This window comes from Salvelinus alpinus, chromosome 22 (assembly GCF_045679555.1).
Source record: "Salvelinus alpinus chromosome 22, SLU_Salpinus.1, whole genome shotgun sequence".
In the NCBI taxonomy this organism is placed as follows: domain Eukaryota; kingdom Metazoa; phylum Chordata; class Actinopteri; order Salmoniformes; family Salmonidae; genus Salvelinus; species Salvelinus alpinus.
Window position 1 is genome coordinate 36,962,451 of NC_092107.1, and position 18,286 is coordinate 36,980,736.

At 45.0% G+C, this 18,286-nt stretch overlaps 1 protein-coding gene across 1 annotated transcript in view; it reads right to left on the reverse strand.

The window, feature by feature from the left end:
• LOC139549488 (neprilysin-like) overlaps nt 1-18,286 on the reverse strand; it is a 124,282-nt gene that overhangs the window by 38,106 nt on the left and 67,890 nt on the right. Inside the window, exons 4-6 of the mRNA XM_071360043.1 lie at nt 5,946-6,026; nt 5,717-5,812; nt 3,050-3,168 (exon numbers count right to left, since the gene is read on the reverse strand). Of these exons, the coding sequence (XP_071216144.1) occupies nt 3,050-3,168; nt 5,717-5,812; nt 5,946-6,026 (296 nt within the window). The remainder of the gene's footprint in view (nt 1-3,049; nt 3,169-5,716; nt 5,813-5,945; nt 6,027-18,286) is intronic.

The following is an 18,286-nucleotide window of genomic DNA, read 5'->3' on the forward strand; positions in this document are numbered from 1 at the left end:
CATGTGATGGGGTACAGGTGTGTTCATGTGTCTATCATGTGATGGGGTACAGGTGTGTTTATGTGTCTATCATGTGATGGGGTACAGGTGTGTTTATGTGTCTATCATGTGATGGGGTACAGGTGTGTTTATGGGTCTGTCATGTGATGAGGTACAGGTGTGTTTATGTGTCTATCATGTGATGGTGTACAGGTGTGTTCATGTGTCTATCATGTGATGGGGTACAGGTGTGTTCAGGGTCTATCATGTGATGGGGTACAGGTGTGTTCAGGGTCTATCATGTGATGGTGTACAGGTGTGTTCAGGGTCTATCATGTGATGGGGTACAGGTGTGTTCAGGGTTTATCATGTGATGGGGTACAGGTGTGTTCAGGGTCTATCATGTGATGGTGTACAGGTGTGTTCAGGGTCTATCATGTGATGGGGTACAGGTGTGTTTATGTGTCTATTATGTGATGGTGTACAGGTGTGTTCAGGGTCTATCATGTGATGGGGTACAGGTGTGTTCAGGATCTATCATGTGATGGGGTACAGGTGTGTTCAGGGTCTATCATATGATGGGGTACAGGTGTGTTTATGTGTCTATCATGTGATGGTGTACAGGTGTGTTCAGGGTCTATCATGTGATGGGGTACAGGTGTGTTCAGGGTCTATCATGTGATGGGGTACAGGTGTGTTTATGTGTCTATCATGTGATGGTGTACAGGTGTGTTCAGGGTCTATCATGTGATGGTGTACAGGTGTGTTCAGGGTCTATCATGTGATGGTGTACAGGTGTGTTCAGGGTCTATCATGTGATGGTGTACAGGTGTGTTCAGGGTCTATCATGTGATGGTGTTCAGGGTCTATCATGTGATGGTGTACAGGTGTGTTCAGGGGTCTATCATGTGATGGGGTACAGGTGTGTTCAGGGTCTATCATGTGATGGTGTTCAGGGTCTATCATGTGATGGTGTACAGGTGTGTTCAGGGGTCTATCATGTGATGGGGTACAGGTGTGTTCAGGGTCTATCATGTGATGGGGTACAGGTGTGTTCAGGGTCTATCATGTGATGGTGTACAGGTGTGTTCAGGGTCTATCATGTGATGGGGTACAGGTGTGTTCAGGGTCTATCATGTGATGGGGTACAGGTGTGTTCAGGGTCTATCATGTGATGGTGTGTACAATGTATATACCTCCCTTGGATTTCTTAACATTTTATTGTGTTACAAAGTGGGGTTAAAATGGATTGAATTGTTTTTTGTTGTTGTTGTTGTGAATGATCTACACAAAATAACCTGTAATGTCAAAGTGGAAGAAAAATTCAGTAAAAAATTAAAAAAGATGAACGAAAAATAAAACACTAATATATCTTGATTAGATAAGTATTCCCACCCCCTGAGTCAACACAATAAACACCATTGTCAGGGATTACAGCTGTGAATCTTCTTGGGTAAGTCTCATAAGAGCTCTGTGTAATATTTGCCCATTATTCTTTGCAAACATTCTTCAAGCTCTGTCAAGGTGTTGGGGGTCATGGCTAGTCCACCATCTTCAAGTCTTGCCATAGATTTTCAAGCAGATTTAAGTTAAAAAATGTAAACTCCGCCACTCAGAAACATTCTCTGTCTTCTTCTAAGCAAATCCTGTGTAGATTTGGCTTTGTGATGTAGGTTATTTTCCTAGGTGCAGTGAAATGTAAAATGTAAAATGTGGCCGACCCTGTAAAATGTGTCATTTTACAGGGTCAGCCAGAGTAGCACTGCAGACCTGGAGCTAATTAGGGTTAAGTGCCTTGCTCAAGGGCACAGAGAGATGTCTCACTTTGTCAGCTCAGGTGTTTGAACTAACAACCTTTAGGTTACTGGCCCAACGCTCTAACCACTAGGCTACCTACCTCCTCTAACCACTAGGCTACTTGCCTCCTCTAACCACTAGGCTACTTGCCTCCTCTAACCACTAGGCTACCTGCCGCCTCTAACCACTAGGCTACCTGCCTCCTCTAACCACTAGGCTACTTGCCTCCTCTAACCACTAGGCTACCTGCCTCCTCTAACCACTAGGCTACCTGCCTCCTCTAACCACTAGGCTACCTGCCTCCTCTAACCACTAGGCTACTTGCCTCCTCTAACCACTAGGCTACTTGCCTCCTCTAACCACTAGGCTACCTGCCTCCTCTAACCACTAGGCTACTTGCCTCCTCTAACCACTAGGCTACTTGCCTCCTCTAAACACTAGGCTACCTGCCACCTCTAACCACTAGGCTACCTGCCTCCTCTAACCACTAGGCTACCTGCCGCCTCTAACCACTAGGCTACCTGCCTCCTCTAACCACTAGGCTACTTGCCTCATCTAACCACTAGGCTACTTGCCTCCTTTAACCACTAGGCTACCTGCCTCCTCTAACCACTAGGCTACCTGCCTCCTCTAACCACTAGGCTACCTGCCACCTCTCCCAGTGTCTGGTTTAAAGCCGACTGAAGTTAGGATTTTGCCTGTTCTTAGCTTCATCCAGTTTCTTTTCATCCTGAAAAACTTCAGTCTTTGCCGATGTCAAGTATACCCATACCATGATGCAGCCACCACCAGGCTTGCAAATAGGGAGGCAGTTACTCAGTGATGTGTTGGATTTGCACCAAACATAAGACTTTGCATTTTGGCAAAAAAAGTGTACAAAGTTGTCATCAAGGCAAAGGGTGGCTACTTTGAAGAATCTAAAATCTAAAATATATCTTGATTTATTTAACACCTTTTTGGTTACTACAAGATCCCATATGTGTTATTTCATAGTTTTGATTTCTTCACTATTGTTTTACAATATAGAAAATAGTACAAATAAAGAAAAACCCTTGAATGAGTAGGTGTGTCCAAACTTTTGACTGGTACTGTATGATCCAATCCCACTTTGTAACACAACAAATGTGAAGAAAAAAAACATACACTTTCTATAGTGTATGTGCATGTGACAGTCATGTGATGGGGTGTAGGTGTGTTCAAGTGTATGTGCATGTGACAGTCATGTGATGGGGAGTAGGTGTGTTCAAGTGTATGTGCATGTGACGCCACCTACGTGAATGATGTGTGAATTGGAGTCTTTGTCATCAGTGCCAATAAAAAAATTAACCAAGACTTGAGTTCCGTATTTCTCATTTAGTCTGGCAATGGCATCCTCCAACTTCCATTTGTTCCCTAAGTAGGAGAGGAGAGGATTGGTTTGAGGAGAGGAGAGGATTGGTTTGATGAGAGGAGAGGCTTGGTTTGAGGAGAGGAGAGGATTGGTTTGAGGAGAGGAGAGGATTGGTTTGAGGAGAGGATTGGTTAGAGGAGAGGAGAGGATTGGTTTGAGGAGAGGAGAGGATTGGTTAGAGGAGAGGAGAGGATTGGTTTGAGGAGAGGAGAGGATTGGTTTGAGGAGAGGATAGGATTGGTTTGAAGAGAGGAGAAGATTGGTTTGAGGAGAGGATTGGTTTGAGGAGAGGAGAGGATTGGTTTGAGGAGAGGAGAAGAGATCATTGGTTTGAGGAGAAGAGATAATTGGTTTGAGGAGAGGAGAGGATTGGTTTGGGGAGAGGAGAGGATTGGTTTGAGGAGAGGAGAGGATTGGTTTGAGGAGAGGATTGGTTTGAGGAGAGGAGAGGATTGGTTTGAGGAGAGGAGAGGATTGGTTAGAGGAGAGGAGAGGATTGGTTTGAGGAGAGGAGATGATTGGTTTGAGGAGAGGAGAGGATTGGTTTGAGGAGAGGATTGGTTAGAGGAGAGGAGAGGATTGGTTTGAGAAGAGGAGAGGATTGGTTTGAGGAGAGGAGAGGAGAAGAGATCATTGGTTTGAGGAGAAGAGATAATTGGTTTGAGGAGAGGAGAGGATTGGTTTGGGGAGAGGAGAGGATTGGTTTGAGGAGAGGAGAGGCTTGGTTTGAGGAGAGGAGAGGATTGGTTTGAGGATAGGAGAGGATTGGTTTGAGGAGAGGATTGGTTAGAGGAGAGGAGAGGATTGGTTTGAGGAGAGGAGAGGATTGGTTAGAGGAGAGGGGAGGATTGGTTTGAGGGGAGGAGAGGAGAGGATTGGTTTGAGGAGAGGAGAGGATTGGTTTGAAGAGAGGAGAAGATTGGTTTGAGGAGAGGAGAGGATTGGTTTGAGGAGAGGAGAAGAGATCATTGGTTTGAGGAGAAGAGATAATTGGTTTGAGGAGAGGAGAGGATTGGTTTGGGGAGAGGAGAGGAGAGGATTGGTTTGAGGAGAGGATTGGTTTGAGGAGAGGAGAGGATTGGTTTGAGGAGAGGAGAGGATTGGTTAGAGGAGAGGAGAGGATTGGTTTCAGGAGAGGAGATGATTGGTTTGAGGAGAGGAGAGGATTGGTTTGAAGAGAGGAGAAGATTGGTTTGAGGAGAGGATTGGTTTGAGGAGAGGAGAGGATTGGTTTGAGGAGAGGAGAGGAGAAGAGATCATTGGTTTGAGGAGAAGAGATAATTGGTTTGAGGAGAGGAGAGGATTGGTTTGGGGAGAGGAGAGGATTGGTTTGAGGAGAGGATTGGTTAGAGGAGAGGAGAGGAGGTAATTGGTTTGAAGAGAGAAGAAGATTGGTTTAAGGAGAGGATTGGTTTGATGAGAGGAGAGACTTGGTTTGAGGAGAGGAGAGGATTGGTTTGAGGAGAGGAGAGGATTGGTTTGAGGAGAGGATTGGTTAGAGGAGAGGAGAGGAGAGGTTTGAGGAGAGGAAAGGATTGGTTAGAGGAGAGGAGAGGATTGGTTTGAGGGGAGGAGAGGAGAGGATTGGTTTGAGGAGAGGAGAGGATTGGTTTGAAGAGAGGAGAAGATTGGTTTGAGGAGAGGAGAGGATTGGTTTGAGGAGAGGAGAAGAGATCATTGGTTTGAGGAGAAGAGATAATTGGTTTGAGGAGAGGAGAGGATTGGTTTGGGGAGAGGAGAGGATTGGTTTGAGGAGAGGATTGGTTTGAGGAGAGGAGAGGATTGGTTTGAGGAGAGGAGAGGATTGGTTAGAGGAGAGGAGAGGATTGGTTTGAGGAGAGGAGATGATTGGTTTGAGGAGAGGAGAGGATTGGTTTGAAGAGAGGAGAAGATTGGTTTGAGGAGAGGATTGGTTTGAGGAGAGGAGAGGATTGGTTTGAGGAGAGGAGAGGAGAAGAGATCATTGGTTTTGAGGAGAGGAGAGGATTGGTTTGGGGAGAGGAGAGGATGGGTTTGAGGAGAGGATTGGTTAGAGGAGAGGATTGGTTTGAGGAGAGGAGAGGAGAAGAGATCATTGGTTTGAGGAGAAGAGATAATTGGTTTGAGGAGAGGAGAGGATTGGTTTGAAGAGAGGAGAAGATTGGTTTGAGGAGAGGATTGGTTAGAGGAGAGGAGAGGAGGTAATTGGTTTGAAGAGAGGAGAAGATTGGTTTAAGGAGAGGATTGGTTAGAGGAGAGGAGAGGAGGTAATTGGTTTGAAGAGAGGAGAAGATTGGTTTAAGGAGAGGATTGGTTAGAGGAGAGGAGAGGAGGTAATTGGTTTGAAGAGAGAAGAAGATTGGTTTAAGGAGAGGATTGGTTAGAGGAGAGGAGAGGAGGTAATTGGTTTGAAGAGAGAAGAAGAGGTAATTGGTTTGAAGAGAGGAGAAGATTTGTTTGAGGAGAGGAGAAGATTGGTTTGAGGAGAGGAGAGGAGGTAATTGGTTTGAGGAGAGGCAAACTAAAATAGGTGTTGGAAACACAGAGGTCGAAGGGCATAGTGTAGTTCACCATAGACAGTCTCCCAGTGGTCTGTTGCTATTGGCCACTCAAACACATTAGGAAGTATGTCTAGTAAAGGAGCTCCGCCCCTTTTCTCAATCTGACCTTCAGAGGGGGAAAAAAAACACAAAAGTGACCCAGGTTAACTCACAGCTTAAAGGTAGACAGCTAATTGGACTTTAATGACTTACTGAATTGAAATGTAATTGACCTCAACAAAACAGACCAGCAGACTCACTCTCATTGGTGCAGGATCTGTAGAGGGTCTTGGCTTTAGTGAGGGCACTGGCCTCCCCCTTCACGCTTCTCTCTAGAACACCTACAAAATATTATAGAGGTTATAGATTTGTAGCACATCTGTGTTGATGTTTGCTTTAAAACTGAAATTCAAAAAGAGGTTTGGATAATGAGTTGAGATGTGAGTGTTGCGAGTAACATGGAGCATGTGAGCTGTGTTTTTGGAGGACAATATCCCCCTCAGAGGGACTGTAACATGTCTCTTTAGACCAGACAGAACCCAGTCAGACTCTGGGCCAAGGAGCTTGTCAGTCTGTTGGCACCGTTGCTTTTCACCACATAACAAACATTGAGAAACATCACAGAACTGTGGAAACAAAAAACAAGCAGGACAAAACAATGCTTTAAGTCTGTGGTCATTCCCACATGCACACTGGTAATTGTAGGACGAAATCCATTTGCTAGAGTTAAGACAAAGAATGTGCTTTTCTTATTCTCTCTACCCTTTTTGAATCTCACACTGAAATTCTACCTCTCCTCTGCCACAATCATTCTTCTTTTTTAAATTAAAAGCTCTCTGCCCCAATCTTTCTTCCTTCTTACAGTAACAGCTGTCCGCCCCTCTCTCTTCATTCTTACAGTAACAGCTCTCTGCCCTCTCTCTTCATTCTTACAGTAACATCTCTCTGCCCCTCTCTCTTCATTCTTACAGTAACAGCTGTCTGCCCCTCTCTCTTCATTCTTACAGTAACATCTCTCTGCCCCTCTCTCTTCATTCTTACAGTAACAGCTGTCTGCCCCCCTCTCTTCATTCTTACAGTAACAGCTCTCTGCCCTCTCTCTTCATTCTTACAGTAACATCTATCTGCCCCTCTCTCTTCATTCTTACAGTAACAGCTGTCTGCCCCTCTCTCTTCATTCTTACAGTAACATCTCTCTGCCCTCTCTCTTCATTCTTACAGTAACAGCTGTCCGCCCCTATCTCGCTCTTCATTTTTACAGTAACATCTCTCTGCCCCTCTCTCTTCATTCTTACAGTAACAGCTGTCCGCCCCTATCTCTCTCTTCATTCTTACAGTAACAGCTGTCCGCCCCTCTCTCTTCATTCTTACAGTAACAGCTGTCTGCCCCTCTCTCTTCATTCTTACAGTAACATCTCTCTGCCCTCTCTCTCTTCATTCTTACAGTAACATCTCTCTGCCCTCTCTCTCTTCATTCTTACAGTAACAGCTGTCCGCCCCTATCTCTCTCTTCATTCTTACAGTAACATCTCTCTGCCCTCTCTCTCTTCATTCTTACAGTAACATCTCTCTGCCCCCCTCTCTTCATTCTTACAGTAACATCTCTCTGCCCCTCTCTCTTCATTCTTACAGTAACATCTCTCTGCCCCTCTCTCTTCATTCTTACAGTAACAGCTGTCTGCCTCTCCCTCTTCATTCTTACAGTAACATCTCTCTGCCCCTCTCTCTTCATTCTTAAAGTAACATCTCTCTGCCCCTCCCTCTTCATTCTTACAGTAACATCTCTCTGCCCCTCCCTCTTCATTCTTACAGTAACATCTCTCTGCCCCTCTCTCTTCATTCTTACAGTAACATCTCTCTGCCCCTCTCTCTTCATTCTTACAGTAACATCTCTCTGCCCCTCTCTCTTCATTCTTAAAGTAACATCTCTCTGCCCCTCTCTCTTCATTCTTACAGTAACATCTGTCCGCCCCTCTCTCTTCATTCTTACAGTAACAGCTGTCCGCCCCTATCTCTTCATTCTTACAGTAACATCTCTCTGCCCCTCTCTCTTCATTCTTACAGTAACATCTGTCCGCCCCTCTCTCTTCATTCTTACAGTAACAGCTGTCCGCCCCTCTCTCTTCATTCTTACAGTAACATCTCTCTGCCCCTCTCTCTTCATTCTTACAGTAACATCTCTCTGCCCCTCTCTCTTCATTCTTACAGTAACATCTCTCTGCCCCTCTCTCTTCATTCTTACAGTAACATCTCTCTGCCCCTCTCTCTTCATTCTTACAGTAACAGCTGTCTGCCTCTCCCTCTTCATTCTTACAGTAACATCTCTCTGCCCCTCTCTCTTCATTCTTACAGTAACATCTCTCTGCCCCTCTCTCTTCATTCTTACAGTAACAGCTCTCTGCCCTCTCTCTCTTCATTCTTACAGTAACATCTCTCTGCCCCTCTCTCTTCATTCTTACAGTAACATCTCTCTGCCCCTCTCTCTTCATTCTTACAGTAACATCTCTCTGCCCCTCTCTCTTCATTCTTACAGTAACATCTCTCTGCCCCTCTCTCTTCATTTTTACAGTAACAGCTCTCTGCCCTCTCTCTCTTCATTCTTACAGTAACATCTCTCTGCCCCTCTCTCTTCATTCTTACAGTAACATCTCTCTGCCCCTCTCTCTTCATTCTTACAGTAACAGCTCTCTGCCCTCTCTCTCTTCATTCTTACAGTAACAGCTCTCTGCCCCTCTCTCTTCATTCTTACAGTAACATCTCTCTGCCCCTCTCTCTTCATTCTTACAGTAACAGCTCTCTGCCCTCTCTCTCTTCATTCTTACAGTAACAGCTCTCTGCCCCTCTCTCTTCATTCTTACAGTAACATCTCTCTGCCCCTCTCTCTTCATTCTTACAGTAACAGCTCTCTGCCCTCTCTCTCTTCATTCTTACAGTAACAGCTGTCTGCCCTCTCTCTCTTCATTCTTACAGTAACAGCTGTCTGCCCCTCTCTCTTCATTCTTACAGTAACATCTCTCTGCCCCTCTCTCTTCATTCTTACAGTAACATCTCTCTGCCCTCTCTCTCTTCATTCTTACAGTAACAGCTCTCTGCCCCTCTCTCTTCATTCTTACAGTAACATCTCTCTGCCCTCTCTCTCTTCATTCTTACAGTAACAGCTCTCTGCCCCTCTCTCTTCATTCTTACAGTAACAGCTGTCTGCCTCTCCCTCTTAATTCTTAAAGTAACATCTCTCTGCCCCTCTCTCTTCATTCTTAAAGTAACATCTCTCTGCCCCTCTCTCTTCATTCTTAAAGTAACAGCTCTCTGTGATCTCAACTCTCATTCTTCCTCTTTCCCTCTACCTCAATTCCTCTCGTCATCCCCTGGTTTGGTTAGGGCAGAACTCCTGCAGTCTCATTACCTAGTGGGCACACTTTTTATGTGCTCATTTAATCTTAATGAAGCGCTGGGTTAGGAAACCTTCATAGGGCGCTTCCTGCCAAAGGGTGCAGATCATGTGTGTGATTGGATTAACAACTGAATGTGGGGGAGAGGGGGGGGGGGGAGTTCTGTTTGGATTAAAGACCACCTGATGCTCGTGTGGCAAACACCCCTTTAAATACAAGTTCACCTACTTTGGAAGCTTTCCTTTACTTTTTACACATTTTACACTTTTTAGGGGGAAAGGAGATGAGGAGGAGGTGTTTTGATGTCTTTTCAACCCGGTTCTGTCACTCTTTACGGTACTGTGGTTAAACTCCTGAGACCCAGAACACATACACGTGCGCAAACACACACACACACACACACACACACACACACACACACACACACACACACACACACACACACACACACACACACACACACACACACACACACACACACACACACACACACACACACACACACACACACACTTAAATAATGTGACCTTATCTGGGCCCCAACCTCAGGGCCCATCCTGATAAAAAAAAGGAACTACACAGGACGTGTGTCTCCCCAGAGCCAATCCCTCTGTGTATATGTATTCAACACAGAACACTGCAGAGCCCCCGGTCCTCAAATCCACCACATGGACTCAACTAGGGTACATACAACTGGAAACAGCTGCATTGTTGCTGAAGAGCTGAATATGGAGCACAGATCTAGGGCTGTCTGACCCTCTGTGATGTCATCAGATTTCGGACATTCTTTCAAACCCTCTGTGATGTCATAAGAAGCCTGATGCCGCGTTCAAATCTCCGACTTCAGGTGCTTTCAAAACAACTGGGAACTCTGGGGAAAAAGGACTGGGATTTTTTTATTTTATTTCAACGGTCATCCAACTCGGGAACTCTGGCCTCTTTCTAGAGTATTTTTCCTGAGTTCCCAGTTGTTTTGAATTTGGCACATTCTCTCTATGACGTACATAGCATGTATGACTGACAGACATTCTGTCTGATGCTTTGTAATGTCATGATGACTGACAGACATTCTGTAATGTAACATGTTGTAATGTCATCAAGATCCCATTGGGGAAAGATACCAGATCTCATTGGGGAAAGATCACGTGCTTCTACACCTGCATTGCTTGCTGTTTGGGGTTTTAGGCTGGGTTTCTGTACAGCACTTCGAGATATTAGCTGATGTACGAAGGGCTATATAAAATAAACTTGATTTGATTTGATCACATTTGGGGAAAGATCCCAGATCTCATTGGGGAAAGATCCCATTGGGGAAAGATCCCAGATCTCATTGGGGAAAGATCCCAGATCTCATTGGGGAAAGATCCCATTGGGGAAAGATCCCAGATCTCATTGCCTGGGCAGTGGAACGCGCACATTCCGTCACATCCTTTGTGATGTCATAACATCCGGGTGTGTTCGAGCGGGAAGCCTAAGGAAGCACACTGTAGACCAAAGTCAGAGAGTGAAGTCGAGGGATGTGCATCTGCGACAGCTAAAAGCCAGACACTGACGTGGTTTTCAAACAGGAAGGCTTGGATCAACATGTCAGTGTTTCCATCGTTTATAAAAGTTATTCTTTATAACGTCTCCAACCCCACATCAGACACTCACAGACTGAAACCATGTCAATTATATGTATCTATGTTCTGTATGCGTGTATGTATTGATATATATATATACAGTATATACAGTTGAAGTCAGAAGTTTACAAACACTTATGTTGGAGTCATTAAAACTCATTTTTCAACCACTCCACAAATTTCTTGTTAACAAACTATAGTTTTGGCAAGTCGGTTAGAACATCTACTTTGTGCATGACACAAGTAATTTTTCCAACAATTGTTTACAGACAGATTATTTCAATTATAATTCACTGTATCACAATTCCAGTGGGTCAGAAGTTTACATACACTAAGTTGACTGTGCCGTTAAACAAAAATTCTAGAAAACTATGTCATGGCTTTCGAAGCTTCTGATAGGCTAATTGACATAATTTGAGTCAATTGGAGGTGTACCTGTGGATGTATTTCAAGGCCTACCTTCAAACTCAGTGCCTCTTTGCTTGACATCATGGGAAAATTTAAAAGAAGTCAGCCAAGACTTCAGAATTGTTTGGTTCATCCTTGGGTGCAATTTCCAAGCGCCTGAAGGGACCACATTCATCTGTACAAACAATAGTACACAAGTATAAACACCATGGGACCACACAGCCGTCATACCGCTCAGGAAGGAGACGCGTTCCGTCTCCTAGAGATGAAGGTACATTGGTGCGAAAAGTGCAAATCAATCCCAGAACAACAGCAAGATGCTGGAGGAAACAGGTACAAAAGTATCTATTTCCACAGTAAAACGAGTCCTATATCGACATAACCTGAAAGGCCGCTCAGCAAGGAAGAAGTCACTGCTCCAAAACGGCCATTAAAAAGCCAGACTACGGTTTGCAACTGCACATGGGGACAAAGATCATACTTTAGGAGAAATGTCCTCTGGTCTGATGAAACAAAAATAGACCTGTTTGGCCATAATGACCATCGTTATGTTTGGAGGAAAAAGGGGGAGGGCTTGCAAGCCGAAGAACACCATCCCAACCGTGAAGTATGAGGGGGGCAGCATCATGTTGTGGGGGTGCTTTGCTGGAGGAGGGACACAAAATAGATGGCTTCATGAGGCAGGAAAATTATGTGAATATATTGAAGCAACATCTCAAGACATCAGTCAGGAAGTTAAAGCTTGGTCGCAAATGGGTCTTCCAAATGGACAATGACCCCAAGCATATTTCCAAAGTTGTGGCAAAATAGCTTAAGGACAAAAAATTCAAGGTATTGGAGTGGCCATCACAAAGCCCTGACCTCAATCCCATAGAAAATGTGTTGGCAGAACTGAAAAACCTTGTGCGAGCAAGGAGGCCTACAAACCTGACTCAGTTACACCAGCTCTGTCAGGAGAAATGGGCCAAAATTCACCCAACTTATTGTGGGAAGCTTGTGGAAGGCTACCTGTAGCGTTTGACCCAAGTTAAACAATTTAAAGGCAATGTTACCAAATACTAATTGAGTGTATGTAAACGTCTGACCCACTGGGAATGTGACAAAAGAAATAAAAGCTGAAATAAATAATTATCTCTACTATTATACTGACATTTCACAATCTGAAAATAAAGTGGTGAGCCTAACTGACCTAAAACAGGGAATTTTTACTGGGATCAAATGTCAGGAATTGTGAAAAATGTAGTTTAATGTATTTGGCTAAGGTGTATGTAAACTTCTGACTTCAACTGTATATACTGTATATATATATATCATTTGTATATATCCACTGTAAACATGAATCACGGCAAAGTCGGTTCCTGTTTCAGTCATGTCTTTGGTCACATTCACGTCAAACTAAACAAACAATGATTGGTTGACGATAGAGCCTCCCACTATGTAGGCGATGGCTGCAGGGTGAACTTGTTATTGGGCAAATGCAGAAACTTACAGTCGACTGCAGACAAAACTTCATGACCTTTGATCACATGATTTTTGTCAATTTCATGCAGTCCACACACGTAGGTGGCTATCTGACAATTCTTAATGCGACACACTTTGAAAGGCAGTGATCCGCTCAAACTCGCCCACTGGCTGACCCTTTGTGATGTCACTGACAGTCATTGGGCTTGTTCGACATTGCAGCGAACAGTGCAGGCGACTGACAACTGACTCACAAATCACCTTGCATCATAAATAACTACTCATTATTATTTGTAGATCAGTCAGTCACCATTTGCCCACAATGCATCGTGGATTTGATGCTGTTGAACACAGCCATTGTCTGATCCTCTGTCACGTCACTGCTGTCTGATTGACAGACTCCGCTGAACCTTTGTGATATGATGTCACAGCTGTCTGTCTGTAGACATTGGGAACTCTGAAAAATACGAGGTGAAATCATGACGTCAGTGATCTTCAGGTCTGAAAGTCAGAGTTCTAGAAAGAGACGAGAATTCCGAGTTGGAATTTTGAGTTGGATGTAGAATTCCGAGTTTTGTCTCAATATAATGTTCCATCAGTAGTGAGTAGATCTGTTTCTCATAAAGCTAGTCACAGCAGTCATAGAGTGCAGCGTCACGCAGGGCTTAGACCTTCTCACAGAGATCACAACCATATGCCAACCCCCCCCCCATTTCCTTACATCTCTCTCCACAAACAAGGTATAATTAAAAAGCTCACAGTCAATTGGGCAAATGCTTGCCCAGTATGCCATACTATCCCTCCCTCCCCCACCCCCACAAAGCTGTGGTTAAGTGGCCAGAGCAGTGCCTTATTAAGCCCGTCACATGCTTTCCATTCAAAACAGTTTGTGCATTCACTACCGGAGAGGGAGCACACGTGACAGAAACACCATCCCATCTGGTTTGGGTTTAGTGGGACTATCATTTGTTTTTCAACAGGACAATGACCCAACACACCTTCAGGCTGTGTAAGGGCTATTTTACCAAGAAGGAGAGTGATGGAGTGCTGCATCAGATGACCTGGCCTCCACAATCCCCCAAACTCAACCAAATGAGATGGTTTGGGATGAGTTGGACCAACAGCAGAGTGAAGGAAAAGCAGCCAACAAGTGCTCAGCATATGTGGGAACTCCTTCAAGAATGTTGGAAAAGCATTCCAGGTGAAGCTGGTTGAGAGAATGCCAAGAGTGTGCACAGCTGTCATCAAGGCAAAGGGTGGCTACTTTGAAGAATCTAAAATCTAGAATATATTTGGATTTGTTTAACACTTTTTTGGATACTACATGATTCCATATGTGTTATTTCATAGTTTTGAAGAAAATAGTAAATAGTCAAAAAATTTTAGAAAATAGTAAAACTAAAGAAAAACCATTGAATGAGGTGTTAAAACTTTTGACCGGTAGTGTACGTTATGACAAAATGTTGTATTCTTTGTTAGTTTTGGTGTTCAGCGAGGGGGTTTTCAGGCTGTTCGTGCACACAATTTTTCCCGCCGCCAATTAAAACCTGTTAAATGTAACTAAATGTAATCTATGTAATCCAGAAAAGTACGTATTTATCCTGAGAGGGCCATGAACAATAACTAGTAATGCTGCATACTCCAAGAATGGTTCAAAATCTCACCTTTCTGATTAAAATAGTTATAAATTACTGAAGTGTAGTCACTCCTGAGGACACAAGCTCAGGTACGCCAGTACAAGTATTATAAAAATATGAAATATTATATACTGTATGACCGATTTCCTATTCATCAAAACAAAATATATAGTATAATCAAATTTGATGAATTACTAACTGAGATTTCACCTTCCTTATAACTGTAAAATACATACATTATTTGTATGTTTAGTGTTAAGAGAAAAGTTTGCACATTTTCTAAAGGTCTCTTGAATCGAAACTTCGGCCCCATCGCTGTGAAGGTTCAGCCCCATCGCTGTGAAGGTTCGGCCCCATCGCTGTGAAGGTTCGGCCCCATCGCTGTGAAGGTTCGGCCCCATCGCTGTGAAGGTTCGGCCCCATCGCTGTGAAGGTTCGGCCCCATCGCTGTGAAGGTTCGGCCCCATCGCTGTGAAGGTTCGGCCCCATCTCTGTGAAGGTTCGGCCCCATCGCTGTGAAGGTTCGGCCCCATCTCTGTGAAGGTTCGGCCCCATCGCTGTGAAGGTTCGGCCCCATCGCTGTGAAGGTTCGGCCCCATCGCTGTGAAGGTTCGGCCCCATCGCTGTGAAGGTTCGGCCCCATCTCTGTGAAGGTTCGGCCCCATCGCTGTGAAGGTTCGGCCCCATCGCTGTGAAGGTTCGGCCCCATCGCTGTGAAGGTCTCACAGAGCTCTAGCTTGGCTTCCTGACATTGTTAGGAACTCATCTTTCATCTCAAATTACTATTGTCTGTCTATGCCAAACAGAAAGTGCTTTTTAAATTATTTATTTTTATCTATGAGTTATTTCAGATGAATGGCTATCGATCTCTGAATGTGCTACAGTGATGAAACGACTATCTTCTGCGGTGCTACAACGGAAGGATTGTGGGCATGTGCTTTGTAAGTATCTGTGACATAGGGTTCAGCCAGGAATTGATGGACAGTCAGAAGAGCGAATGAAATGGTAGGAGGAACATCCCAGCTTCAAATGGTTTCAGATTTCAACTGTCCAGGTGTGGCTAACGCTCTGCTGTTTAATACCTGATATGAACTGTCCAGGTGTGGCTAACGCTCTGCTGTTTAATACCTGATGTGAACTGTCCAGGTGTGGCTAATGCTCTGCTGTTTAATACCTGATGTGAACTGTCCAGGTGTGGCTAACGCTCTGCTGTTTAATACCTGATGTGAACTGTCCAGGTGTGGCTAACGCTCTGCTGTTTAATACCTGATGTGAACTGTCCAGGTGTGGCTAATGCTCTGCTGTTTAATACCTGATGTGAACTGTCCAGGTGTGGCTAATGCTCTGCTGTTTAATACCTGATGTGAACTGTCCAGGTGTGGCTAACGCTCTGCTGTTTAATACCTGATGTGAACTGTCCAGGTGTGGCTAACGCTCTGCTGTTTAATACCTGATGTGAACTGTCCAGGTGTGGCTAATGCTCTGCTGTTTAATACCTGATGTGAACTGTCCAGGTGTGGCTAATGCTCTGCTGTTTAATACCTGATGTGAACTGTACAGGTGTGGCTAATGCTCTGCTGTTTAATACCTGATGTGAACTGTCCAGGTGTGGCTAATGCTCTGCTGTTTAATACCAAATGTGAACTGTCCAGGTGTGGCTAACGCTCTGCTGTTTAATAACTGATGTGAACTGTCCAGGTCTGGCTAATGCTCTGCTGTTTAATAACTGATGTGAACTGTCCAGGTCTGGCTAATGCTCTGCTGTTTAATACCTGATGTGAACTGTCCAGGTCTGGCTAATGCTCTGCTGTTTAATACATGATATGAAATATCCAGGTGTGGCCAAAGCAGGCTGCTGTTAACAGATAAGGTATATGTTGACCAGGGTTGGCATGTTGAACCAGGCAGGACACTGCCTGGATACTCCAAGAACATGGAGCCTGACTGACTGGATACTCCAGAAACATGGAGACTGACTGACTGGATACTCCAGGAACATGGAGCCTGACTGACTGGATACTCCAAGAACATGGAGCCTGACTGACTGGATACTCCAGGAACATGGAGCCTGACTGACTGGATACTCCAAGAACATGGAGCCTGACTGACTGGATATTCCAGGAACATGGAGCCTGACTGACTGGATACTCCAGGAACATGGAGACTGACTGACTGGATACTCCAAGAACATGGAGTCTGACTGACTGGATACTCCAGGAACATGGAGCCTGACTGACTGGATACTCCAGGAACATGGAGCCTGACTGACTGGATAATCCAAGAACATGGAGCCTGACTGACTGGATACTCCAAGAACATGGAGCCTGACTGACTGGATACTCCAGGAACATGGAGACTGACTGACTGGATATTCCAAGAACATGGAGCCTGACTGACTGGATACTCCAGGAACATGGAGACTGACTGACTGGATACTCCAGGAACATGGAGCCTGACTGACTGGATACTCCAGGAACATGGAGCCTGACTGACTGGATATTCCAAGAACATGGAGCCTGACTGACTGGATACTCCAGGAACATGGAGCCTGACTGACTGGATATTCCCGGAACATGGAGCCTGACTGACTGGATACTCCAGGAACATGGAGCCTGACTGACTGGATACTCCAAGAACATGGAGCCTGACTGACTGGATACTCCAGGAACATGGAGACTGACTGACTGGATACTCCAGGAACATGGAGCCTGACTGACTGGATACACCAGGAACATGGAGCCTGACTGACTGGATACTCCAAGAACATGGAGCCTGACTGACTGGATATTCCAGGAACATGGAGCCTGACTGACTGGATACTCCAGGAACATGGAGACTGACTGACTGGATACTCCAGGAACATGGAGCCTGACTGACTGGATACTCCAAGAACATGGAGCCTGACTGACTGGATACTCCAAGAACATGGAGCCTGACTGACTGGATACTCCAGGAACATGGAGCCTGACTGACTGGATACTCCAGGAACATGGAGCCTGACTGAATGGATACTCCAGGAACATGGAGCCTGACTGACTGGATACTCCAAGAACATGGAGCCTGACTGACTGGATACTCCAGGAACATGGAGCCTGACTGACTGGATACTCCAGGAACATGGAGCCTGACTGACTGGATACTCCAAGAACATGGAGCCTGACTGACTGGATACTCCAAGAACATGGAGCCTGACTGACTGGATACTCCAAGAACATGGAGCCTGACTGACTGGATACTCCAAGAACATGGAGCCTGACTGACTGGATATTCCAAGAACATGGAGCCTGACTGACTGGATACTCCAAGAACATGGAGCCTGACTGACTGGATACTCCAGGAACATGGAGCCTGACTGACTGGATATTCCAGGAACATGGAGCCTGACTGACTGGATACTCCAAGAACATGGAGCCTGACTGACTGGATACTCCAGGAACATGGAGCCTGACTGACTGGATACTCCAAGAACATGGAGCCTGACTGACTGGATACTCCAGGAACATGGAGCCTGACTGACTGCATACTCCAGTCTTAACCTTGACTGGTATTCGCAGGAACATTGTCTAACCATCTGTTACCAGGGTGGGCTTTTCTCCTGACATCATTGTTCTAGTAATGACATCTGATAGAGAAAGTGGAGACTGATAGAAATACAGCAATCAAAGACAGAAACCGGAGAATCAAACACTCAGACACCATTTAAAATCAGGCTTCCGCTGTGGACAATCATGCCTATTCAATCAGACAAATTAGGACCCCCAAGAGTACTCTACTGATAATTATAGTACGGTTTAAAAATACCCACAAGTTCACGACAGACACTTGAGATGTCAAGAGATAGAGAGGAGGAGAGAGGAGGAGGAGAAGAGGTGGAGGAGAAGAGAGTATAACAGAGGAGAGAGGAGGAGAAGAGAGTATACCAGAGGAAAGAGGAGAAGAGAGGAGGAGAAGAGGTGGAGGAGAAGAGAGTATAACAGAGGAGAGAGGAGGAGAAGAGGTGGAGAGACAGGATGAAAGATAAAGGGGGGATCCAGAGAGTGATTGAGGGAATAGAAAGTGGAAGAGGGAGAAAGTGAGGTAGAGG